The 25405-nt window shown below is 55.0% G+C and overlaps 1 protein-coding gene across 2 annotated transcripts in view; it reads left to right on the top strand.

The window, feature by feature from the left end:
* The window catches only part of CELF4 (CUGBP Elav-like family member 4), a 189034-nt gene that overhangs the window by 114673 nt on the left and 48956 nt on the right, over positions 1-25405 (top strand). For both annotated transcript variants that reach the window (XM_058676924.1, XM_058676925.1), the window contains exon 2: positions 13977-14025. In XM_058676924.1, coding sequence (XP_058532907.1) covers positions 13977-14025 — 49 coding nt within the window. The remainder of the gene's footprint in view (positions 1-13976; positions 14026-25405) is intronic.

A 25405-nucleotide genomic window follows, 5' to 3' on the forward strand; every position in this document is an offset into this window, starting at 1 on the left:
GGTGCTTATCAAATTGGGCTGAGCCTCTTGTGCCCACACAGTCCCTTTTCATCCCTGCCTGTCAGACGAGTGTGGGGACCTTGAGAGCCGGGACCGTGGTAGAGGAAGGGACCCAAACAATGGACGTTGCCCATCTCCTGTCCTTCCTTCAGTAGGGGTGCAGGTCGTGGTGCCAAGGGGAGGGTGGGGGCAAGCAAAGAGCCATCTTGGGTTCCAGGCTGGGCATCTGCCCCCATGTGATCAGTTCTGCTCTCAGATCCACTCTGTGCAGGTCAATACTGCAGACAAAGACAGGGGGTGAGTATAGACAGGCAAACAGGGAGATGGGGAGAGGCCCTGCATTTTCAGGCTCATAGGTGTGGGCACTGTGACTTCAATGCCTGAGCTAAGACCATCTGCCAGCAGCTATGCTGTTCCATGGCATCATGAGGCCCAGTGCCCAGCCCAGCATAAAGACTGTAGGGACCCTAAGCAGGCACTGACCCTGCCTGGAAGTTCACCATGAACTTAAAAGTTAAGCCACATCCTGTTCTGGTGACAAAGGGTGACAAGGGAGATGGTAGCAGTGCTGATTTTTAGATCTGTTGGTCGCTAAGGCAGGACAGGTGCTTTGCAGAGAGAACTGGAACAAAACCTGTTTCGGCCTCATACGTTTTCCAGAACTGATACAGGATTCTGTACTGTGGTGTGCGCAACCAGGAGGGAGTAGAGGGACCCTTCTTCTTGGTGCATTTGGACCTGAACAGCTGCCTGCCTGCCTGGAGGTGATGCCACTGTAACTGGGGGGCGGGGAGCCCCTTTCTAAGCTCACTTCCTGCACAGACCCTCCAAGAGCAAGCCAGGGTTTCCATCAGACATCTCAGGAAGTGGATGAATGGATGAATGAACACCATGGTGGGAGCAGGGGGTGCCTCAGGGCTGCACTTGCCAAATTTAGCAGCAGGAATGAAATTAGAGCTTGGGAAAGAGGGGTCTGGAGGGAGAGCCAGGCCTCTGGGAAGCAGGGTGATGAAGGGGTGAGGCCAGGGCATCTCTGGACAGGCATTCAGTGGCTCAGAAGGGGAGAGGCCTTCCCAACCATCCCCACATCCTTCTCTCTTTTTGCTCAGGGACTCCAAGGCCCAAGCCAGTCTGCACCCACTGGTAGCTTTCTGTGCTACCTGCCCGAGCCCAGAGCCAGAGCATACCTATTTTCAATCAGTGCCTTGGAATCCCCAAGAAAGAAGAGGAGGCGAATCCAGAGGCTGTGCTGCTGGTATGCAAACAGGCATCAGAAAAAAGGGTCCATAGTTATACAGACCCCCAGATCTAAAAGCTGGCCCCAGAACCATGGATGAGCAGTGACTCTGGCAGGTCACAGCCTGGGCAGCGGAGACACAATGAGATGGATAGAAATGACGCAGGACATAGCCTGCTGCCTAGGGTCTCGGGCCAGCCTGGTGGCTGGACTGGGGGGTCAGGGAGGGGTGATAGTACTGGCATTTCAAAGGGCACCCAGGGGCCAGCACCTGCCTTGAGGAGACCTCAGAGCTCAATAGACTTCCCAAACCTAATTAGTGTTTAATGGTCTGGAGCGCGTCTCTCTGCCGTCACCGGCTGCACCACGCCGGCCAGCTCCGGGGTCTTAATTAACCTTTAAGGAGATGATCTGTTGGGGGCTACCTCTAGAGGCCGCATCGATTCCCCAAGCCAGCATGTGCACAAGGGCCAGGGGTTCTGGGGATGCACCATCCCCCCATGCCAATAGGAGGCTGTCTAGGCCTGGGCAGGTGAGCAGTGAACAAGCTTTTGCTCAAAGTAATGTGTACCATGCTGAAGGAAGACAGTGTCAGGAGCTACAAGGCTAAAGAGGAACAGAGGGGAGCCATGTGACTGCAGGGAGGCAGGCGACCACCACACTGAGGGAGTGGGCATTAACCTGTGGGCAAGGGTCTTTGTTGGCAGCTGCCTATGGCTCAGGAGGGTCCTGTGCGCAGCAGGAGATGCGACATTCTAGGCAGAATGGAAGGGACTGGAGGATGTGAGCCAGGCACCTGGGTACTGGTGGTAACAGCTGTCAAGCTGGGGTGTTCACAGTAGGGGCAGGGAGCGAGTCAGGCTCTGAGCTGGAGATGTCACCAGTGAGAACAAGCAAGAGGTCCTGAGACCTCTCGGGGAAGAAGGATGGGAATGTCAGTGGGGAGTTCACTCCCATGGGAATGCAGGTTGGACAAAGTTTCTAAAGGAGAGAAAAGGTAGAGAGCGGGGCCAGTGACACCTGCACCTGCGGGAGAGAACCTTGGTGTTCCGGGCGAGGGGGAGCAGAGCGTGCCTGAACAGTGGGCAATCAGAGAAAGAGAGAACCAGGGGATAGTAGCACAACAAAAGGAAGGTGGGCACAGCACCCCTCCCTCAAAGACACACCCGCACCTCCTGCTGCAGCACTGCCTGCCACACTCAGGTCAGGGCCTCTCCGCCAGCCCCCAAGATTTCTACCCACACACCCGCAGGCAGTCCCCTGAACCACGCACTTGGTCCCTCTCACATGCCTGCTCACACTCACACCTGGCCCAACACACTCCCAGGCAGTGGCCGTGACCCAGAGAGCCTGGCGTGCTCAGGAGGAGGCCGTGATCGATGCTTATTAATGAAGCTGCCCCGGAGATGGCTAATTGATGGCGGTGTGCGGCTGTTGTCTGGAATTTAACCTGATTCATCATTTAGCCTGTTGGAGGCTGGAGAGCTGTGTTAATTAATGCCAGGAAAACAGAATTGGATGAGCTGCTGGGGTGTAGGCTAGTATTAGAAGCGGGAAAGCAAGGGGCAGAGGCAGGGAGGGAGGGAATGAAGAGGAGAGAGAAAACGTGAGAGAGAGAGAGAGAGAGAGAGAGCGAGCAAATGATTAAATCTAAAACCCAGAGACAAAACAAATTCCAGCAAGCACATATCGGTGCCATTTCTGGGATGACTCAGGTTTGCGCCTGGCCAGCGTCATCAGACTGTGTGGCATGGGGATTAGGAGCAATTTCCTCTACATTTGTCATTTGCTTGGTATGGGCTTTCTATCCCCACCCCCCCGCCACACACACACACCCACTACCCTGGTCATGCCAGAGTATCTCCATGAGGGCTAAGGTGGAAAGAATGAGAGACACAGGTCTTACAGGGGATGTTAGACCCCTCTCTCAGCCCTGGGGGGCGACACTCCCAGGGGCAGGCCCAGTGAGTAGGGGTGGAGTGGAGGGCTCAAAGTACCTGACTCAAGGCAGGGTGTGGATGACACAGACAGGGCACCACCCACTCTTATTCTCATTTGACCAGTTCTGTAAGAGGTTTAGAGGCTAAATGCCTTGTCAAGAGAGCCCTTTGCCAAGTCCAGAGGCACCTCCCCCCGCCCTGATCAGGGGCTCTCAGGGCACAGGGCTCAGAAATCTGGTCACCAAGGGAGGGCCATGAGCATGGGTGGACAGAATATTCAGGAAGTATGGATCTGCATGGGAACTCAATGCAAGGACAGTTCCAGTAGCTCTGGTGCCAGAGCCGAGCACAGAATCCAGTAAATGGGAGTGAGTTCAGGCTATGAACAACTCATTTTAAATCACAAGAGCTGACCAGCAGAGTCTTAGGCTGCCTTGTGCTGTAGAAGCCCAACTTCATCACTGCAAATAGGTAGGCAAATGCCTAAGAGCCGGTGGGGGTGGGGATGGGGAGGAGGCTGAGCCTTCCTCACAAATGCAGGACCATGCGGCTGCACACCCAGGGAATCGGGCATACCTCTACACAGAGGGTGGAAGGCAGAGTGCATGGCAGAGACTAGGAAGGATGGACTTAAACACCTTTGGGGCAGACTGAGCATGAGCCCTTGGAGGAAGGGCCATTCAGGTCTTCTGTGTCATGGCACCAGCCTGACACTCTGAGAGATTCAGAGGAATGAATGGGTGGATGGATGGATGGAGGGAGGGGCAGGCAGACAAATAGATGGATGGATGGATGGATGGATGGTTGGATGGATGAATGGTTGGATGGACGGATAGGCAGATGTAGGGGTGAATGAATAGATGGATGGACAGGCAGATGGATGATTGGATGAATAAGTCAACGACTAAATGAATTGTGTGGCCCACCACAGTGACAGGCTGCGTGTTGGGAGACAAAGAAGAGAGGTTTCCGCAGAGATGATGGTGCCCTCTATGCCTGGGGTCAGGTGCACACCTTCCTCACCATTTTCAGCCCTTCCTGCCCTCCTCAGATGTACCCGTATTTTCAGCTCAGTAGGAAGGGCCCAGAGACTCGGGAACAGAATGGAAAAGAATCTCTTGTTGAGGACTCCTTCAAAACCATGGAAATACTAAGAGGTGGGGAGAGAGGGAAAAAGTGGAGAGAGGGAGGGAAGTGGTTGCTTCTTTAGGCAGGCACCATGCTGAGAGTGTCCTGAATTATCAAACCCAATCTGGGGCCCCATAAGGGACCTCACCACTGAATGGGGTCCCCTTCCATCCATAATCATGTATCTGCGGCTGTATTTCAAAAAACCCCACCCCCCACCCTGAAGAGGGTTAGTGACCCAGCCTGGACACGCAGGCTAATTAGCCTGGTTTCCACGGCAGCAGATCTTAATTAAGACCACAAGGATCCTCCCACCCTTGCCAGAGCAGCCCTGGCGCGTTGGTGGGAGCAGTGAGACAGAGGAGGGAGCTGGTTAGACAAAGAGCCAGCTGCCCCCTTGGCTGTGTGGGCCTCAAGGGACTGGACATGGCTGGGACATGGGGGACTTGGAGGCTGGAATGAGTGGCAGTCCCCGGGTGGATGGGTCAGTCCTGCCCTGCTGTCCGTGGCCACCTTCACCCTGTCACCTCAGCTACCACACTGGGAAAGCCCTTAGCCACAGCCACAGCAGATCCCAACCCCACTGCAATGCCAGGGACAGTTCTGGGGCAGTGGAAGCTTAAATGCTGCCATGAAGGACTGTTTCTCCCACAAGGCAGCAGTGGGCTTGGGGCTGAACCCCAGGGGTACGCTCTTCCTTCTTCCTGGGAGAGGGAAAGGAGAGGGAGGAGGGGAGGGGAGCAGGAGAAAGGGTGCCGGCAGCAGACTGGAAGGATCTTGCAACTGGCAGGTGCACAGGGCCATGCTGAGATGAAATCTGGGTTCCCTCTGGAAGTCCTGTGCGGAAGCCCTCCCTGTGTTAAAGATGCTGCGAGGAACCTTCCTCAGTGCATCCAGGGCCCTTGTCCTGCCGGTGGTGAGGAGCCTGGGGATGCTGGTTGTTCTCCATGTAAACATTTACCCACTTTTCTCAGACTCCCCCGTCCCCACTCCTACCTGGCTTGGATCCATCTTCTTGTTCGAGCTTGGGCTCTCTCTCCGCACACATGGCCTTGGAGGGATATGGTGCCTGTGGGGCCCCACTGGGGGCTTCATGCCTACTGCACAAGTCCAGGCCCTCCGCAGACCACCAGATTCTCCCTGCCTGTGCCAGACTCCTTCAGGAGGGACTGACTGAAGAATGTTGGGGTTCTGTCATGGGGCTAGGACCAGGTCTGTCATGTGGGAAGGACTTGGAAAATCTTACCAGCAGCTGTTCACACACACCCACCCATGGGCCATAGCTCTACCCACACACCTGTCTTCTTCATCCAGACTCAGAGCCAGCTGGCCCAGCCTGCTGCATCATTGAGACAGTCAGTGCCTCCTCCATCCCTTTGAGCAACGCTTGTGACAGCAAAAGGCCAAAAACCATCCAGAGGCAAGGACTCCAAAGTTACAGACTATAATTGGGTGGACCAATCACAGAGGGTTCGTTGGGTGAAAAGGCAGACTTTGAGCCTCATTGCGGGTATATTTGAGAAGATTAAGGGGAAGGGGTATGTGTGGCTTAGTGGCAAAATCCTCTCCTTGTAAGTGCTGGCATCCCAAATGAGTTCCGGCTTGCGAATTGGCTCCTCCACTTTCCATCTAGCTTCCTGCTTGTGGCCTAGGAAAGCAGCAGAGGATGGCCCAAAGCCTTGGAACCCTGTACCCATGTAGGAGACCTAGAAGAAGCTCCTGGTTCCTGGCTTCAGATCAGCTCAGCTCTGGTCATTGCAGTCACTTGGGGAGTAAACCAGTGGATGTAAATTTTTTCTGTCTTTCCTTCTCTGTAAAATCTGCAAATTTCTCCTTTTCTGTAAGATTTCCAATAAAAATAAACAAATCTTTAAAAAAAATAGTGATAGGAGACGGAGCCTTATAACCAGCACAGGGAGAGGGTGAGGTGCCATGGATGCTCCTGGTAACTGACAGGGCCTGCCTGCTGGGACATGTTCTGACCCATCAAGCCTCCTCCAAGCCAGGAGTGGGAATAGAAACCAGATTTATTACAAAATCTTATCTGGAGGGTTTGCATTTCAATGGGCTGTGGATTTGCATATTTTAACAATTACCTCAGATTTTTCTGTGTGTTCCTTGTTCACTGGATGCTCTCTTAACAGTGATCAGCTTCTCTCAGCTTCCATACACCCTGTGTTGTCCAAAGGGGCAACAGCATCACTACTGTGCTGGCACAGGCAGCCGGAAGGACTGTCCAGCGGGCAGCCACTTACTGCCTCTACACGCATCTGTGAGCAGGGTACTGCCCAAGCAGGAGAACTGGAGTGATATGGCACCCAACGGGGCCAGCCAGTCTGCAGGAACCATATGTGTTAAACACCCACTATGTGTCAGCTGACCGCTGGCTTCTGGGTCCACATGAGGAGACAGATGTTAAACAAGCAAAGTCACAAATCTGGGACCACCGTGGTCCACAGGGTAACGAAAGAGAGAAAAGGGAACTTAAGGGATAGTTAATGTAGACTGCAAGTCTATGAGGGGAAACTGAGACCCTAAGGTGGTATGTGTTATCCAGGCCGATGGGGTTGGGGGGAAGGGCTCCTGTATGCACAGGCTGCCTTAGGCGTCTGCCCCCAGCCACCTAGGAGGGGTGTTGCCAACTGGCTGGACCCTCAGGCGGCGGCATCCAGGTTTCACCCTGGTAAGCACTGGGGCGTCCTTGAATCAGGACCTTAGGGTGACAACAGATGGGATCCCTCGCCTCTCTAACCCTCTCTGTGGAATGAGCCATATGCGATTTATTAAGGAGGCAATTAAAGCACTAATATATTTACAATGAGCCACAAATAATACGCACCGCTCCTGCCATTCCCTGACAACCCTTCCTGCCACGGAGGTGTAGAAGCCCCAGGGCCCAGCTGCTTTTTTTCCTGAAGATGCTGTTGAGCACCTACTACTCACAGTCCAGACACTCCACAGGTCACATGATGCTGGCCCGCCCCACAGTAATTGCATCATGTATTAACTTGCTCACTGCCATTTACCAGGTTCCATAAAGGTAAAATTGTGGAGGAGGGTGATCTGGAGAGGGACCCCCATGTTGTCCCCATGGGAGTGACGGGGTGGTTGTTCTCTCATCACCAGCTTTTCATAACCATGGCTGAAAAGACAATCTATTCATCAAGACTGCCCCAAAGTCACCTTTCAAGTGGGCAGTTGGTGTAGCAGTTCCGACACTGATGGGGATACCCACATTCCATGTGGCAGTACCTGGGTTCAAGTCTTGGCTCTGCTTCGGATCCAGCTACTTGAAAATGCACACCTTGGGAGACGGCTCACGCACTTGAGCCCCTGCTATGCACATGGAAGACCCACGGTAGTTTCAGGTTTTGGAAGAAGGAGAAGAGGAGCAAAAACAAGAAGGAGGAGCGGGAGAAGGAGAGAAGCGAAGCTAAGTCTTTGTGTAGACATCTTCCTATACCTGGAGCTTGTGCACAGACTGAACACACCTGGTGCGCAAGGCAATTCCTGATGCCAGTGTTGGTGGCTGGTGCCAGACATCTCTTAGGCAACTTCATGGGCACATGACCTGGGCAGTTACATGGGCACTGCACTCTGAAGAGCTCCCACTCAGGAACCTTGCCATGCCCTGTAGTCACCAGCTTGAACTTTTTCTGTTTTATCTTTGCACTTTGGACTTTGCTTGCCTCTGTCACCTGTGAATCCATGCACTCCCAGCCCACCTGCAACAGTCCAAGCCTGCCTGCTGGGTGGTAGTCCAGGGCACATCCATTCAGGAGGAATGAGATGTTCTTCCATGTCCCTTTGTGGGTGACTGTCTATGCATGGATTAGTATGAGGCGCTCCATGGAAGCAGCTGCTCTCTGCCTTCCCTGACCTGGCCCACCCTTGCTGGGGTCACTCCTAGCAGTCCTCAGCCTCAAACTGTGGGTGCAGCCCAGGCAGGAGGAGAGGGTGTGGGGACCTGCAAGGTCCTGAGAGAGCATTCTCTTGTGACCCGCTCCCTGCCTGGGGCCCGCTCTTGCTTGCTGCTTTCCTGAGTCAGGCTTGTGTTGTTTCTTCAGCAAAGCTCCAGGCACCCTCCAGGCACTAGCCACGAAATAGGGATGGTGTAATTTCAGCGACTGCATGCTTGGGAAATACTATGGTACTTACATTGAAAGCTGGCATTGCACAAAATAAAAATGAATGGTAAAATCCTTGCAAATAATTTAAACTTTATGTTTATCTTGACTTAAAACGACGTCAAACAGCAAATAAAAAAAATGCCATGACAAGTCAGAGAGAGAGAGACACCATGCAAGGACGGGGCAGCTTTTTTTAATTTTACTACTCTGATGACATTTATTTCTCACTCACAGAACAAGGGGCTCTGCAAATTGTGTCGTTCTTCCCCAAAACAGTAACACTACTGGGATGGAAGTGCAGAGCTTCCAACACCCCCCCTCCCACCCCCACCCTGTCATGAGCCCCTGCAGGCTGGGGTTTCACCCTGAGTGTGGGGAATGGGAGGGTAAGAGCTGCAGCTGTCCAAAGACCACAGGGTGGTGGGGGGAAGGTACTGAGGAGGAGGGGCCGGGTCATACAATACTTCCCCCAGGAGCCAACAGGAGGTACCTCCTAGGATACCAGGAACAGGCAGAGGAGAACAGCTCTTCAAGTGTGAGCTGCAAGCTTGAGTCAGACAAGAACCCACAGCTGCACACAGCCTTCCTGGCTCAGGCAGAGCTGAGCCCTTCTAAGGAGCAGGACACAGAGAATCACCTGGTGCTGCTACAGTGCCAAGAGGTCCCACCAGGGCTTCAGCTTCTGGGCCTGAAACAGGCCAGTGAATGGTACAGGAAACTCAGCTGTATCCCACCCACCTGTCTCATGTCCGTGTCATGTCCACACCTTGCCCCATGCATCAGTCAGACATTGGTGCAGACCTGGCCGAGGCGTCTCTGGTCACAGCTAGAAACCAGAGGTGGCTGGTCTTGGCGTTTTCTCCAAAGCCTCGTTAAATCCCAGCGCCCTTCCATCCCTGCTCAAAGCAAATGCTTTGAAGATGCCTGTGATGCCACACGGTGCTAATCATACATGCATGTGCACGTACACACACACACACACACACACACACGCACACACAGTCCAGGGAAACTGTGCTAAGGTTGGGCTGGGAGTCTGAGATTGAAGAACCCAAGTCCTTGCTTTTTCTTGAGAAACCTGAATCTCCTAGTCTCAGATTCTCTCTCTCTCTCTGTCTGTCTGTCTGTCTCACACACACACACACACACACACACACACACACACACACAGGAGGGGGAAAAGAGAGGAGAGAGAGAAGAATGCAGGTTATGTATGACGATCATGGATGCATAGTGAAGGCTGTAGACCTTTGAGAAAGAAGAGGGATTAGGTGGTCAGTGAGGAGTGCAGGGAAGCTTTTAAGGTGAGAGAAAAGTCAGCCCCAGGATTTCCATGACAGCACAGAATGGGCTGTGCTGGGTGCCATCGCAAAACCAGGACACTGGTGCCTGGGGATGCAGGTGGCCAAGGTTCCAGCTCCCCACAAAGGTCCCATTACCCTGTGCAGTTAGAGCTGCCCTGAGGGAAGGTAGTACAGGCTCAGCCCACTCTAAACCCCCCATGCTAGCTCTCAGGAGGGACAGAAGGGGGCCAGGCAGAGTGTAACAGATGCTAGAACCATCAGGGCTCCCCTCCACAAGCTGGCCCTGGTCGAATGGAGAGCTCCTTGCAAGCAGGGAAGAGGAGGCCCACGGTCACCCCATCCCAGAGCAGGAGGACCAGGAAAGGAGTCCCTGGCACTGGCAGGGGCTGGGGGAGAACAGGGATCGCTGGTTAGAGAGAGGTGCATGGCACCTTGGTCCTGGGATGGGATATGAGGTGGTCAGAGGGTTAGGTGGGTAGAGTAGGCACCATGAAGAAGAGAGAGGGTGACAGGGAGGGGAGATGCAAGCCGGGGAGGAGGCCTGTCTGTCAATCTGTCCGTCTTCCACTGGCCTCAAGCCTCTCCTTCCACAGGGAGCCACGCTGGACAGGTGAAGCTCTCCAATCAGCTCCATCATCGTGTTTATTCTAATTGTATCGTAATCGTCCCCAAGGAGCCTGGTTCAAATGAGCTTGACATTATTAAAATTTTAATGCCCAGTTTTCATAGCTGAATGAATATTTAAAGGGTATGTCCCAGCTTAAGTTATGATGATGAAGAAATTAATGGAATGTCTTGTTTAATGCATGGGTATGTGTTGATGCAAAGAGTGGCAGAGGGGTGGGGAGGGGAAGACGGGCAGAGCCAGAGGAGAAGGGGCCAGGTGAAGAGCCACCGCCTGCCACCCTGGCAGAGTTGGGAGCAGAGATGGCCCCAAATCTCTTGCTCTCCCTGAGACGGGTCCAGGCAACAAGGGTTGATGGTGTCCTAGGAGGTCTGAGGCCAGGAGCTTCCAGAGGAGGCAGCCCTGGCTCCCAATACCCACCAGGCACCTGCAGGCAGCAGCCAGACCGAAAGCCACTGGGCCTCAATGGGGTCCCGGAGGACATCTCAGAAGGAAAATGAGTAGAAAGGCTCCTATACCCCAGTCCAAGTTCCCAGCAACACACGCCCTGGGATCCCACACACTGGCTGAACACAAAACCAGATTAAGGAATGAGAGACACAACAGCAAAGGCACTGGAGGGTGTCCACAGCCAGGGCAAGGTTACAAAGAGGGCAAGGTTACAAGGAGGCCAAGAAGACGGCAGCTGTTCCTTCTTGTCTTCCCTTCTCCTTTCCTGTCTCTTCCCTCCTCTTTTCATTCTTCCCAGAATCCTTCACTCATTCTCCTGCTGACTATACCTTCCAGTCCTCCCTCCTTGAGGCAGAAGCAGGACTTGGCCAGACTGCACCAGGACAAAGGACAAGAGGGAGGTCTCCTGCCAGGTCCCAGCTGCCTGTGCAGAGCCTGTCCTAACAGAAATCTCCATGCTGTGCTGCTGGGAATGACAGAAGCCCATGGATGTGTTTTCTCTCACTGTCCCACCCAGCACCTCTCCAACCAGCCCTGCAAGGCTGCGTGGAGATTGACTTGCTCTTATGTCATACTGGGGTACGGAAATGCTTCCAGGGTGAGTCCACTTCAGAGGAACAAGTCTTCTTGGAACATCCATGGGTGCCCAGGCCACAGGCTGAGGGCAGACGGAAGCTGGCTGTGACCCCGGATTCTGGCCTTTCAGGAAGCTATGAGTGTGGGGGTGAGTGAGGAGGCCCTGTGTTGTGCCATGGAGGGACATGGCAGGGGTGCACCAGGGCTACAGTGGGTAGCAAGGGATAGAGCCTGCTGTGCACTGGGGACCAAGGCTGGTGGACTAAGGGCGATCCAGCAAAGGGCAACCCACACCCAGGGAGATCCCCTTTGATAATGGACTCATTGCCCGCCAATCCCAGTGAGTCCCCCAGACATCTCCTGGAGATGGTGGTTCTGGCCTTGCTCCTTGCATCACCCCTAAGGGAATGAAACCCTACTCTCTGTGTGCCAAACTCCCTTTCTCTCATCTCCGTACTTTTGGACCAAGCTGGGACAGAGCAGCAGGGCCCAGCTGGCTCTGGGTCCTGCCCCTCTGCCTGCACAGGTGCACTCCCACCCTGGTCTCTTACTCTTTCCAGCCTCATGGCAAGGGTCAAGGACCCAGCCTCATGATGGGGAGGGGGTGGGAAGGCACAACATGCCATCCTCATGTCTGCATTCATCCTGTTATTCCCGTGGTGGGCCCATTTCAAGATGCACCAACACCAAGGACCTTACCGTACAACTGTGGGGACACAGGAGCTCAACTCAAAGGATAAGACTGGAGGAGGAGGTACAGCTTGCCCAATATGGCTGGGAGAGGAAGGTGCTGGATGTGGCAATAGTGTGAGAGGGATCAGAGTCCAGTGTGGGGAGTCTTGACCCCCAACTTGGCCCCAAACTGCATTGGCCCATTGGGCATTTTCCCACTGGCTTTCTCCTAGGGTTTCTCCTTTCAAGGCAGCCAGAGTCTAGAAAGATCAGGCATGGCACGGCCCTTCACCGTGGTGCCACAGCCTCAGTGTCCCACTACAGTCCCCCGACTCCCATACTCCATGGCTTATTCATGGGCAGAATGCAAAGTCACACAAGCAAGACCAGCAATGCCCAGCACACGGTGGCCACACTGAGAGCTGGGCTCCAGGAACAGTGGAGATTTCTGGGAGGCAAGGAAAAGGTGTGGTGCTGAGTCCCCAGGCAGCAAGGGACAGGAGAGCTTGTGTGGCTGGTGCCTTTCTGCAGCCGGCCTGCGGCCCCATGGCTCAAGGCCTGGGGAGGTGTGGTTTATGCAGAAGTTCCTCATCCTTCTCCCAGAGCCTGGAGTTTGTCCTAATCCACAACCCAGAGCCCACACAAGGCACGCCAGGCCTCCTGACTGCCCGTGCCTCCTCCTCCGTCTGCTCTGTATGCCTCCTCTCTCCACCCTTCCTTGCTGTGGCTCTGCCCTTCCTCTGGCCTCGTCCTCACCTTGCTGAGTCACAGACACCCACGCTCCCCCACCCAGTGGCCTTGACGCAGACAAAACTCACTTCCACTCCCAGCCAGGAGGCGGGAGGAGGCTTGTGACCGGCTGGTCCAGCCTGTGGATAGGAGGGAACTGGCAGCAAAAAAGCCTCATGGTGCAGGACGGAAGGGCAGAAATAGCCTTGGCAGACCAGGGCTGCGAGCCTGTGCCTGGCTGCCATTGGCTGGCCTTGGAAAGCACACGCTCCTCTTTGGGCCTTGGCTTCTCCATCCCTGAAATGGGCGTGTCTATCCCTGCCCTGCCCTGCCCCCTCCAGGGTCTATGTCTGGGAGGGCAATGAGGTGGAGGGAGCGGTGAGGAGGGGCTGAATCAAAACAAAGCACCTGCAAGTCGTTGAGTACACTTCCATTGTTGAGATTCCTTTTGCCTTTATTGTTTGAAAAACATCGGAACCTCAACCTTGGAGCCCACCCTGGTGCCTGCTTGGGAGAGCAGGCAGGCGGAGTCCAGGATGCCTGGAGTCCGGAGACCTCTAGTGGCTGGCACATGGAATTGACACAGATCCCTGTGAGGGAGGCAGGCCTGTTTCTAGTGTTCTCCTGCTGTGTCCAGCTGTGCCTCCAGCACGCAGACCCCCAGGGGACAGCCCTAGTTGCAGTCAAGAGCTCTTCCCTGAGCCATGTTCCCGACAAGGGCCAAGTCTGCCAAATGGCAGGCATGGGCTGGAGCGAAGTTCAATGCCACATCCCAGTCTGGACAAGGGTCCGCCTGTAACCAGAGATCGTTTTGAGAAGGTTAACTGACTGCGTGGCCCAAGGCTGTGCTAAGAGTGCACTGTGGGACACACGGACCTCACGGGCATCCGGGGAGGTAATAGTCTGGGATTCTGATATTGTAGGCTGGCACTGGCTGCTCCAGGTGACAGGACCAGTGGTGGTGGTAGGTTGGAGACATAATGCCTTCGTCCCCAGAAACCACCTGGGGGGGGGGGACCTGGGACTGTGTAGTCTTGGGGGGGGACGGTTGAGCCTGGCCGAGGATGTGTGAGTTTGCATCTTGGTGCAGGGATGTGGCCTGTGGCCCTGCATACACCTATGCACCTGTTAGCGTGGCTGCTGGCTGCTCGTTGCTGTAACACTGTCCCCTGTTCTCTGTTGCAGATGAACCGGCCGATCCAGGTGAAGCCGGCGGACAGCGAGAGCCGAGGAGGTAGTAGCTGCCCGCGCCAGCCCCCTTCACGTGAGGGCCCACTTGTCTCTGCCTCTCCTCCCCTCTTCCTTCTCCCCTGTGCAGCGACTCTTGCTGCCTCCTCCTGCTCCTCACTCCCCACCACCCAGGAACTTTGTGGTTGGGCAGGAGGTGGGGTGGGAGCAGAACTTGGGATGACTGGTGTGGAGAGGGGAAGGAAGGGGGAGCTGGGTGGAGCCTGGAGCGTGGCCCTAGCCCCTCTGCAACACCCCCAAAGTGGGTGCCCAGCTCTGTGTGACTAAGGAAACTTCGCTGTTACAGAAGTTGAAATGGTCTCAAGCTTGACCTTGGGATATTGTGGCCAGACCAGGCCAATTCTAAACAGAGCAGGACTGGGGTGGGTGAGGGAGGCCAACACCCCAGCTGGCAGGGAACAAAGAACCCAGCCTCACTTGACAAACACACGCCTCAAGAACACAGAGCCTACCAGTGCCAGGCCTGAGGTGTCTGAGCTTAGTCAGGACCCAGCTCACCTTGCAGCTCAGCCCTGGAAGGGCAGGGTTTGGGTGGGCTCCATCCGCAGGTGTCAGCTGCCCTCGTGGTTCTCTCCAGGCTGTACCCCTCGCCCTGGCCTTCATCTCTGGGGTAACCGAATTCACCCTTGGCACAGCCATGTCCCTAGGCTCCCCTAGACTGAGCCTACACCTGTTGTGGTGCAGAAGGAAATTAAGGAGGAGGAGCCAGTCAAGAACACACCAGTGGGTCTACCCAGAGCTTCCCTGCACACCCCATGCCACACCTGTCCCACCTTGCCTTAGGGAGGAAAGGCGTGCAGCAACCCTCCCCTTCCCCCTTCCTGGCCTGCCTCCCTGAGAGAAGGATGCTGTCCCAGCAGGCACCAGACCTCAGCTGTGGGCTGTGTGCTCTGCCACTTCTGGGCAGGTAGCCAACGTCAGGAGCCTGAGAGTATGTGGAGTCGGGGGAGAAAAGGGGGAGGCAAGGGAGCAGGTGTGTAGGGAGATGACCCACCCGGGATGTCTGTCACACAGGGGCTGGACTGGGTGCAGGGCAGCTGCTCCTAAGTGCACCCTTGGGGTTGGGCCAGAGCTGTCTGACTCCAGAGAGAGCTGGGCCACTCTTCTTCCAGAGAGGGCTTGAGAGAGGTTTAGGGCCCTCTGCCCACTTGTCTTCCCTGTCCCTTAACTAGCTAGGCACTGTGGTCTTTCACCTTTCCTCTTACCAGAGAGTTTACCAGGAAATGAAGGACAAAGGGCAAAATATACAAAATCCATTTGCAAACTTGGGGGTTATTTGTCCTGGGGGAATATGACAGCAGAGACAACAGAAAGGTCCCCTCCAGTCCAGGCTGCTGCCTCCTGGGCTCTGCCAACGTCTAGAGCCAGATACAAGGCCTGTGGTTCAGGCCTCCTGCTGCGCAGGGTCTCAGAGCCTCCTGGGCAGGGCAGGGCTTCCCTGCAGCTTCCCAGGGTCCAGGCCTAAGGATCGCAATAGTCGGGGTCCAGGTAGTTGCCCAGCCCATGGCAAGTGAGGAGTGTCTCCTGGGGATGACCTCCAGCAGGCAGGCCCAGTGGGTCCCCCAGGCACACAGCCACTCACCTGCAGCTGCTGGCTGGACAGAGTGGCAGAGGAAAAGCACTGAGGAGCAGGTAAAGAACTCAGGCAGTAGGTCCCAGGGTGGAGACCCCCAGGGCAGAGTAGCCGGTGGTCTCAGAGGAGGTGGCACATGTGGCCTCGACGGAGAGGAGGGCCCATGCCTGGGAAGACACAGGGGTGCGGCATGGACAGGGCTGCCGAGGGGAGCAGGCAGGTCTGCATACAGCCCCTCTCCTCCAGACCCGTGGGGGAGCTCGAAGCCCTCTCCCAGCAAGGCCACAGGCAACTCCAATGCAAACCCTTTCCCACTCCAGTTGCCTGGGTCGCATGAGCTCCGCGACCCAAGTTGCTAGCTCATCTCCTTTCCCCCATCCATCTCCTACCGCCGACACTTGCTCTTTTATTCTTCCTGCAGCAGAAGGGGGGGGGAAGAGAGCCAAACCTAAACATCTCTCTATTAATTGCATATTCAATATTAAACAGCACGATGGCCCTGACTCAGCACTCCCACCAGTCTCGCTCTCTTTTTTAAGAAAGTTGGTCTAAAATAATTTAATAGCCATTAAATATGTCTTCTGGGGGAAGCGGATGGGAGGAGGTGAACATTAAATAAAATTAAAGAAATAGGGAAGAGGAGAAGGATGAGGAGGTAGGGATGGGAGTGAAGTGGGCAGCGGGGGAGGGAGAGAGGAAAGACAGAGCTGAGAGGGGGAGGAGAGACAGAGGTGGGCAAGGGAGAGGGGTCTGGAAGAAGTAGGTTGAGGAAAAGGCCCCGGGCCAGCTTGGGGGAGGAGGCAGGGAGGAAAGGAAGGGGCCCCGGAGTGTACAGGAAAGTGAGCAGGGGCTCCAGAACTTTGCTGCTAGCTTCCATACACCCCAAAGACCCCCGAGGCCCAAGGCCCCCTAGCTGCCCTTCATCAGCACCTGAGTGCCATGAGCAGTAGCAGGAGGTCAGGTTTCTGCTTCAGATTCCCAGTGCACTAGGAGACCTTGGCCTGCAGGCAAAAGAAAGCCTTTTCCTTGCCTTTCCCACGCCAACCCACAGCACAAGGGCCTGGCTCCTCATTTCCTTTCTCAGGCTTCTAGAACGTTACTTGGTCACATTAGTCCACATACTGGGGACGGCAAGGTCTGGGACTCAGGTGATTAAGACATTGGCAGGAAGGATGTAGTTTCTTGGTGGTTTCTTCACTCCTTGGGCTGTGGTTCCTGCAGCCAGGGGTTTCATGGCCAAGGGTGAAGGCCGCTGTCCTACTCAGCTGCTGCTTTGTCAGGGAGGTGGGGGCAAGAGGGTGGCTGCAGTGGAGATGCAGGTGGGCATTAGCAAGGGAGAGCAGCACAGGCTGGCTGTTCCTCCCCAAGCTCCTAGCCCCAGTCTTGCTGGGAGTTTGCAAGGCATGTGGCCTCACCCCCCTGGGTTTACAGAGGCATGTCTCTGAGAACAGCAGACTGGCTGGGGACTTGGACAATTCTGCTTCACCCACACAGGAACTTTGTTGTGGTGGCAGGGTAGATGTTACTGACCCCAATTCACAGTATAAACCAAGGCACAGAGAGGCAAGGTAGTTTGTTCCAGAACACCCAGCCAGAATGTGGCAGAGCTGAAACTCACTCCTGCTTGGGTTCAGTGCATCTTTTGATTCCCAGCGTGGTCTCTGGGACTCCAGTTGGCCTAGGAGCAGTGGGAAAGCACCACAGGCACGTGTCACCCAACCTAGGCCCATTTACAAGCAACAAAGAGGGGAGAAGCAGTGTCCTGGTCGAGGGAGTCAGAGGCAGGCTGGACGAGAAACTTCTGACTTGCCCACATGCTATGAGCAATCAGAGAAGAGAAAGCTCACGGCAGCTCTAAGCAAGCAAAGAGGGCTTCCTGGAAGAGGTGGGCACTGGGCTCAGAGGTTGAAGCTCGGTCAAGACTCAGAACTGAAAGAGCATCCTGCAGTAAGCCAGGTTTAAGGTTGGATTCCTGCATCAGGGAAGAGAGGCAGGTCCTGACTGCCTTGACCTGAGGCAGCAAACTTGTCCAGGAACCTGCTGGGCTCAACAAGGGTGCCAAGGGTCTCATAAAAGTCAGTGGCCAGGCAGGGGATGCCAATTGACAGAGAAGATCCGGTGAGATGGTGGCTGGTTGTGAGGCCTTTGTGTCTCCATCGCCAGCTGTCTCGTGAGCGCCTGCAGTCTCTTTTTATTCAGGAACTGCATGAGAAGCCACCTAGAGGCCTGATCCAGGAGGTACCTGCGGTAGCAGCCCAGGCAGAAGTTCACCATGCCCAGAGGCAGAGGGGCATGAGCAGGACTGGAGGGTCTCCCAGGGCCAACCACCACAGGTCTCCCCAGCCCCAGACCCCAGGACTGGCTGCCATACTTGGCTGGATGGGGTCACCTCTGTGGCAGAATTGGCTGGGGAAGCTCCTATCTGGAAGCTTCTAAAAGATGAAGGCCTCCCTCCCACGTCCACCAAGTCCTGAAGAACAAGCCAGCCTTTATTGCCTCCCCCATGTTCAGGCTGGGGAGGCTGCTTGTCATCTGCCTGCCCAGTTCCGTGTCTGTCCCCACCTCTGTGTCTGCCCAGCATTGGGCTGCAGGAGGCAAGCCCAGCAGGGGCAGGGCCAGCACAGGTGCGAGAGACTGTGAGTTACCCCATTTCCACACAGACCCCTGAGCGAAGTGGCCTCCAGCTGAGTCACTTCGCTACCCCGTGCTCCTACTGCCCTTGGCTGCTCCAGCGCCATCAACAGCATCTTCAGGGTGCCCGTTGCCCTCACCGCAGCCACACGCTGCTGTGACAGTGGAGTCCCGCTGGGCTGGCTAATGAGATTGGACGCTATGCATGTGACGCACTCCCCGGCCCTCCCCGAGGGCCTGTTCCCCGCCATCAACTATGGCTGATCCAGTCCTTCCCACCCTCCACCATCTGTAGCCCCATCGGGTCCTACGGCTTTTTAAATCCTATTAAGTTCCTCATTTCTCCTCCGAGCATCATTTTTTGTCTAAACAGACAGTCAACGCTCTGTGGGTGAGGGCCTCAGCAGAGGTGCAAAAGCTGTTGGTGACCCAGGCGAGGAGCAGGGGACCCTGCGGACACAGCCATACATTCCTGTCCCTAACCTGGGACCCCAGGGCGCACAGCCTGAATGACCCAGAGCCACCACTGTGCTGGCTGGGTGGCTCCCTCCTAGGCTCCTGTAGCCATTGAGCCCAGACAGCGAGTGCTTCGATGGAGTGGACGTGCAATGGGGCCCAATTCAGTACACAGAAGTATCCACTTTCCAGACATCAGAGGCAGCAACTGAGTTAGGGTACAAAAGGATCCAGTGACTCGAAAGCCCTGCAGGGCACAGAGGGCCAGACCCATGGCACTAGAGCCCAACTGGAAGCAAAGCACTAGCCCTGCTTCGCCAAACCCTGGCCTCCCTGTTGGGGCTCTTGGTCTGTGCCTTGCATAGGACACCCTGATCCAAAGGTGGCTGAGATGTTTGGCGGCTAGAACCCCAAGAGGACAAGAGGTCTGCACCTGTCACATTTTCTGAGGTCTCATAGAAACCCCTGAAAACAGCTGTCTGTGTGCCTTGTGTGTGTGTACAGGCACCATGGGAATGCATCTCCCTGTCTTCCCCCGAAACACACACACACACACACCAGACCTGCTCTAACACCATCCTTCCTCCCCACAGTTGTGTCTTTGTCCAGGGACCCTGAAGGAGGCATCCTGGTGAACCCAGGGGTAGAAACTACCCAGGGCTTGTATTGTGCTGATGCAGAAGTGAAGATTGTACCATGTTCAGCCTGAGGTGTCCTTGCCTGATGCTTAACAGCCTGGCTCTGGGAGCTGGAGAGTCTGGGGCTGTTGCGGGCCCTATCAGGCCCCTGGGTAGGTTATCTAACAGGCGTGTCAGGGTGGGAAGATTAGATCCTCATGCGAGGCAAAGCTGCCCATCCAGAGCACTGCTTCCCTGATGATCAGCAGTTCTAACACACATATAACCTTGAGCCCTCATGTTTGTGTTTACGTGTTTTCAGCTGCTTGTTTCTGTAGATTGTGGTGCCATGTACCCTTGCTGGGGATTTTATGTTTTTTCAAAACCCCAGGGTTTTTGTTTGTTTTTGTTTTTGTTTTCTGGCATATTTATTTGGAAGCCAGAGTGACAGGCCTGGCACAATAGCCTAGTGGCTAAAGTCCTCACTTTGCATGCACTGGAACCCCATATGGATGCTGGTTCATGTCCCAGCTGCCCTACTTCCCTTCTAACTCCTTGCCTATGGCCTGGGAAAGCAGCCAAGGATGGCCCAAAGCCTTGGAACCCTGCATCTGAGTGAGAGACCCAGAAGAAGCTCCTGGCTTCTGGCTTCAAATTGGCTCAGCTCCAGCTGTTGTGTCCATTTGGAAGATCTTTCTGTCTCTCCTCTGTATAAACCTGACTTTGCAATAAAAATAAATAAATCTTTTAGATTTTTTTTTTATTATTATTATTACTGAAAAGCCGGATATACAGACAGGAGGAGAGACAGAGAGGAAGATCTTCCATCCGATGTTTCACTCCCCAAGTGAGCCGCAACGGGCCGGTACGCGCCAAACCGATGCCAGGAACCAGGAACCTCTTCCAGGTCTCCCACGCGGGTGCAGGGTCCCAAAGCTTTGGGCCGTCCTCTCCTGCTTTCCCAGGCCACAAGCAGGGAGCTGGATGGGAAGTGGAGCTGCCGGGATTAGAACCGGCGCCCATATGGGATCCCGGGGCTTTCAAGGCGAGGACTTTAGCCGCTAGACCACGCCGCCGGGCCCAATAAATAAATCTTTTAAAAAAGAAGGAAAGAGAGGGAGAGAGAGAGAGGAAGGAAGGAAGGAAGGAAGGAAGGAAGGAAGGAAGGGAGGGAAAGGAAGAGAGAGGGAGACCACTGGTTCACTCCTAAAATGGCCACAATGGCCAAGAGGAAGCCAGGAATCCCAGCTGGGTCTCCAATGTGTTTGTCAGGGACCCAGGCACCTGGGCCATCTTGTGCTGCTTTCCCAGGTTCATCAGTAGGGGGCTGGATCAGAAGCAGAGCAGCCGGGACTGAAACCGGCACTCCCATATGGGGTGTTGTTGTCGCAGGTTGCAGCTTAGCTTACTGAGTCACAATGCCAGCACCCCTCCAAGTCCCCTTTAGAAAGAAATTTCCTAAATGTAAGCAGCTCCCTGTGATCCTCAGAAGGGGCTCCAGAAAGCAGCTTGTGGCCAGGATGGAGTGGTTGGTGGGAAAGGGTCCCAGTGTGCTGAGGAGACCCAGGGGTAGACACACACATTATAAATACATCTGTAACTCGTGCCAGAGGTGTGAAAGCATAATTAACTGCAAAACCTGCTGAATTTTGATGGACCCTGGCTTTTAGCTGGGGGAGGGAATGTTGATTGATCTGAATTTTGTTTTTGAAGTTTCCTTAATCCATTCGGAAAGTTAAGTGGAGACTTGCAGCTCCCCAACCAATTCCCTCTGGCCCCGGCTAATTTAGCAAAGGATTGTTCCAGGGGAAATGGGATATTAATCATAGCAAATGGGCTTCTGGATGATATTTAAAAGCTGCCTCGTGCCTGTGCACCCTGGAGTAGGAATACCAGAGAGGGGACCAAAGCCTCTCGTGTCCCATCCTCTCATCACCACCAGTTTCATGTCCCAGGCACTGTGCTAGCCTACGAGAGGGTCATGGCCACTTCCAGGGAGATGGGCTAGAGGAGAGAGGAGCATGCAGCTCCCGGTATGCCTGTGAGTGAGCCTTGGTGTGGGTGTGTGAAGCCTCCTAGTTGGTCACCACAGCAGGCATGGAGAGAGGCCCATGGGGGATCTCAGGGTCAAGGAAAGGGCAAATAGCACAGGAACCAGAGGTGAGAAGGGGGCACTATGCCTGGCCTCAGAAGGGCACAGCTGCCCAGGTGGGTGTGAGGGGACCCGTAGAGGCCAGGATGGGGGCAGGACAGGGCTCGACTTCACAGCTAGGTCACTCTGACTCCATGCTCCCTGCTTGCCACCCCCCTCACCTTCACCTGCACCCTCCTCTCCCCTCCTCCACCAATACCAATACCCTCATACCTGCAGGTGGGACACAGTAGGTGGATTGTGGCCTTACCAGATGCCAGTTGTCACCGTCAACACTTGACTTTTTGTAGAGTCCAACCTACAAGGCAAAGAGCAGAGGCAGCAGAAATGAGGACTGACAAGGCTTGGTCAGCTCACAGGCCAGGCCCACTGCCCTACTGAGCACACAAATGACCAAAATGAGGCAGAATAAAGAAGGCAGGCTTCCCAGAGGTGGTGATTGGGGAGGATGAGAGGAGTTTCATAAGAGCAAACAGCTGCACTGAGTGTTCTGGACAAAGGCAGGAAACCCGAGACAAGCCAGGTGAATATGTGGCATCCTTGCTGTAGCTAAGAGATGGAGAAGAATTGGCTGGGCTGGAGCCAAGGGTTGATTTTATGGAAGAGGAAGACCGAGCTTTGTTGCAATGTTGGTCTCACTGTTCCCCAGATTCCAAGGTGTGGGTGTCTGTTCCCAGAACAGGAGATGCGATGGAGTCTGCAGGATCCTGTCCCTGCCCTTCCTCCAGCCCCAGCAGACCAGGCCCCCAGCCCAGAATCTTGCTTCTGTCCATATACTTCTTCCTTCCCTGTCTTCCATCTCAGACAATCCCCATCTGCTAGATCAGCCCATGGGGCTTAGTCGAGCCTGCGGCAGCAGTGGCTAATACTCCAGAGGGAGGATGGCAAGGGCAGCTGGAGCCCCAGTGCATCCATGCTACCAGCCAGCACCTCCAGCCCCAACTGACTGGCTTAGTTGTGAGGGTCAGGAATGGGTGACTTCTCCAAGACCACAGTGCTAGTTATCAGCCTGCAGGCCACCGACTCACACAGGCCTCCATACCTTGTTGGCTTATCTGCATATCTGTGCTGTGTGCTGCTCCCCCCCTTAACAGGGTCGAGTCTCCAGAGCACGAGCATGACCATGATCTTCAGCTTCTCCAACACCTCATCCATGCCCTTGCAGGGTCGATGTCTGGGGCTGGAGCTTCCCCGGGTGCAGCCCGGCCAGCAGCTGGGTGAGCCTGTCTGTGTGAGCAAGGGCGGAGCTGCCCAGGTAGAGGAAGCCTGGAGCTGAGAAAGGTCTCTCAGGGGCTTAGGATGAGCAGGGATCTAAAGCAGGGGCACACCCCAGTGATGCTGACATTCTTGAAGCCACACTGGGCAAGTCCAGGTGTTTGCTGGGGATCAAGGCCCATTGCAAGGGTGGGGCATGGGCAGAAACCTCACAGGCAGCTAGGATTGGTGGGCAGCATGGTGGAGACAGCGAAAGCCTCAGGTCGGGTAGCAGAGCAGATTGGAGCAGTCAGGGAGGGGTTTCTGGAGGTGACTCCCTGGAGGGAAATTTCAGGCTGAGACAAGGAACATAGGACCCGTGTTCAAGAACTTGGACAGAGGAATTAAGGGAACCAGTTGGCCCAAGGAGAGGATTCCAGAACGCCAAGCTAAAGAGCTGAAGAGATCCTGATGATGAAGAGTAGTTCTGGGGCCTAGGAAAGAAGATGGTGATAGACAGATGCTGAGCCTGGGAAGACAGCCACCTGCAGGAGGATGGACAGGGAGACCACCAGTGAGAGACAGCCCAGGGCTGCCGCTCCTGCCTTCAGACTGTCAGGTTCATAGCCACCCCATAAGACCCTGCCCATCCACCCAGCACCATGCCACGGTTAGCACCCTCATCACTAGATCAAATGTTAGCACCCCTAGCTCAAATGTTCTCTTCTCTTGCTGTTCCTGCTGGCATCCCCAACCTGTTATCAGAGCCATGGCATCAAGCAGTGAATGTCTAGTTTCTCTTCTCTGTGGAGACTGGCTTCCTGAGGGCCAAAACACGGTTGACCCACCGTGGAACTGGGCTGGACACTGTATGCACGGCAAGGTTGGCATTCTGCCCTGTCTCTACACAGGGACCTGCTGGAGTGCCCAGGCTCTCCGCAGCCCCCTAGTTCACTTCCTCACCCTCCAGCCCTATAGCCAGGGACTGGGGGTGGGCAGCAGGGGCCAGTATCACTGACATTGGCATTCTCCTTGCAACACATCTTAATAATTTAATGGCTATTAGCAGGGCCACTGTGGCAAGGAGGGTGCTGGGGGAAGATTTATAGAGAGAATTCACTCCAGGTTGGGGTTTTGTCTTCCTCTGTTTTCCTGGCATTTATCATGCATGTTTTAATTTGGATCGGAGAGTTGCTACCATCTGGCCATTATCGCAAAGAAATATTCATTTTCGCTGAGTGACACGGGCTCCATTCATCACAGAGCGCGTTGATTGCCCCGTGAGTGTGGGGCTGTGCTTTCTCCTTCATTGCAAATGAACCCTGAGCTGTGAGCAGGTCCAGTTGGCTGGAAGCTGCTGCTGACCCCTGCAGCCAGGTGGGCAGGGAGGTCCTGGAGGGCACAGGCTAGGAGTGACAGCAGAGCCCCTCCTGCCGTCTTACCCACCCTCTTACCCCATCTCTCCTGGGGGAGAACCCCACAGCCCCCTAAGTCTCATCCTGGACTTCTGGCAACCAGCCCCCGCTGCCTACCCCCATGTTCAGAGAGGCTGGACAAATGCAGCCCCCTGTCTACTCCCTGCACCTCCATCAGCAGCCACATGCACTGATGCTGTTCCCTCAAGGTGAACTTTGCTTAAGCAACCTGTTCTAACCCAATGTCACTCTAGTGGTGGCATTTCCTGTCAGGCTATGTGTAGAAAGGAGGCCCTCTTCATTCTGCTCCCACAACTCACGGTGACATCACAAAGGCTGGGCCCATGGGAGGGAAGTGTCCAACTGGGAGGCTTCGTGTATCCACCTGCCACCACTGACCATGCCGTGGTCCCTAGCGGAAGGATGTATCCTCAAGGGGACAGCAGAGCGCACTCCTTGACTGGTGGGACTCCGCACGTCAAGCCCAAATCAGGAAAAGGAGGAGTGATCTCTTTGCACTCCTTTTAGGCCTTTCCATGTTCTGAGTTCCTTGCCCTTGGCCAGAGGCTGGATGTGTAGGTGGAAGGAAGGGAAAATGGGCAGGGCCACCATGAAGTCACTTACAAACCAGGCAGAGAATGATGCTCATGTTACCCTTGGGGAGCTGAGCAGGCTTTGGTCCCCATTAGCCAGCAGGGAGAAGAGCCACAGGCATTTGGCCATGGGAACTTGACAGTTTCACTGGGGACAGGGGCAGAACCAGTGAAACAAGCAAAGGCTTCAGTTGAAGTTCTAGGTTGCCCTCAATAGCCACGTGGCATTGGACAGTGCCTTTCGCCCATCACTGTGTGTCTTTTCTCTTAGTGATGTGGGTGTTATGGCTCCATGGTGGAGATGAGACAACTGAGAGCCCAGGTTCACTTTCTGGGGTCATCTGCTAGTGGTGGCACTTCTGCGGAAGTGCCCAGAACTCTGATGGCCAGTGTGGAAGACGTTGTGCCAGTGTCAGGGTTTCACTTGGGCAGAATGGCAGTGCCACCAGCTGGCCCTGGCCAGGATGGGGTCCCTGACACTCTAGCTGTGGGACCTACCTGCCAGTCCCCAACCCCAGTTTCCTGTCTTGATAAACACACTGAATGAATTGAGCTGTCCTCAGCCCCTGAAGCCCTCCTGCCTTCCTGTAGCCTGGGGTATGGTTTCTAGGAAGGCAGAACCAGAGACCTTCCTATGAGGGGCAAAGGAAATAGGGGGTGCTCAGCCCCCCTTCTCATACCCCCACCACTCCTAGAACTCGTTTGGTGACACCAGCAGCTCAGAAACATCTGCTC

This window comes from Ochotona princeps, chromosome 18 (genome assembly GCF_030435755.1).
Source record: "Ochotona princeps isolate mOchPri1 chromosome 18, mOchPri1.hap1, whole genome shotgun sequence".
NCBI lineage: Eukaryota > Metazoa > Chordata > Mammalia > Lagomorpha > Ochotonidae > Ochotona > Ochotona princeps.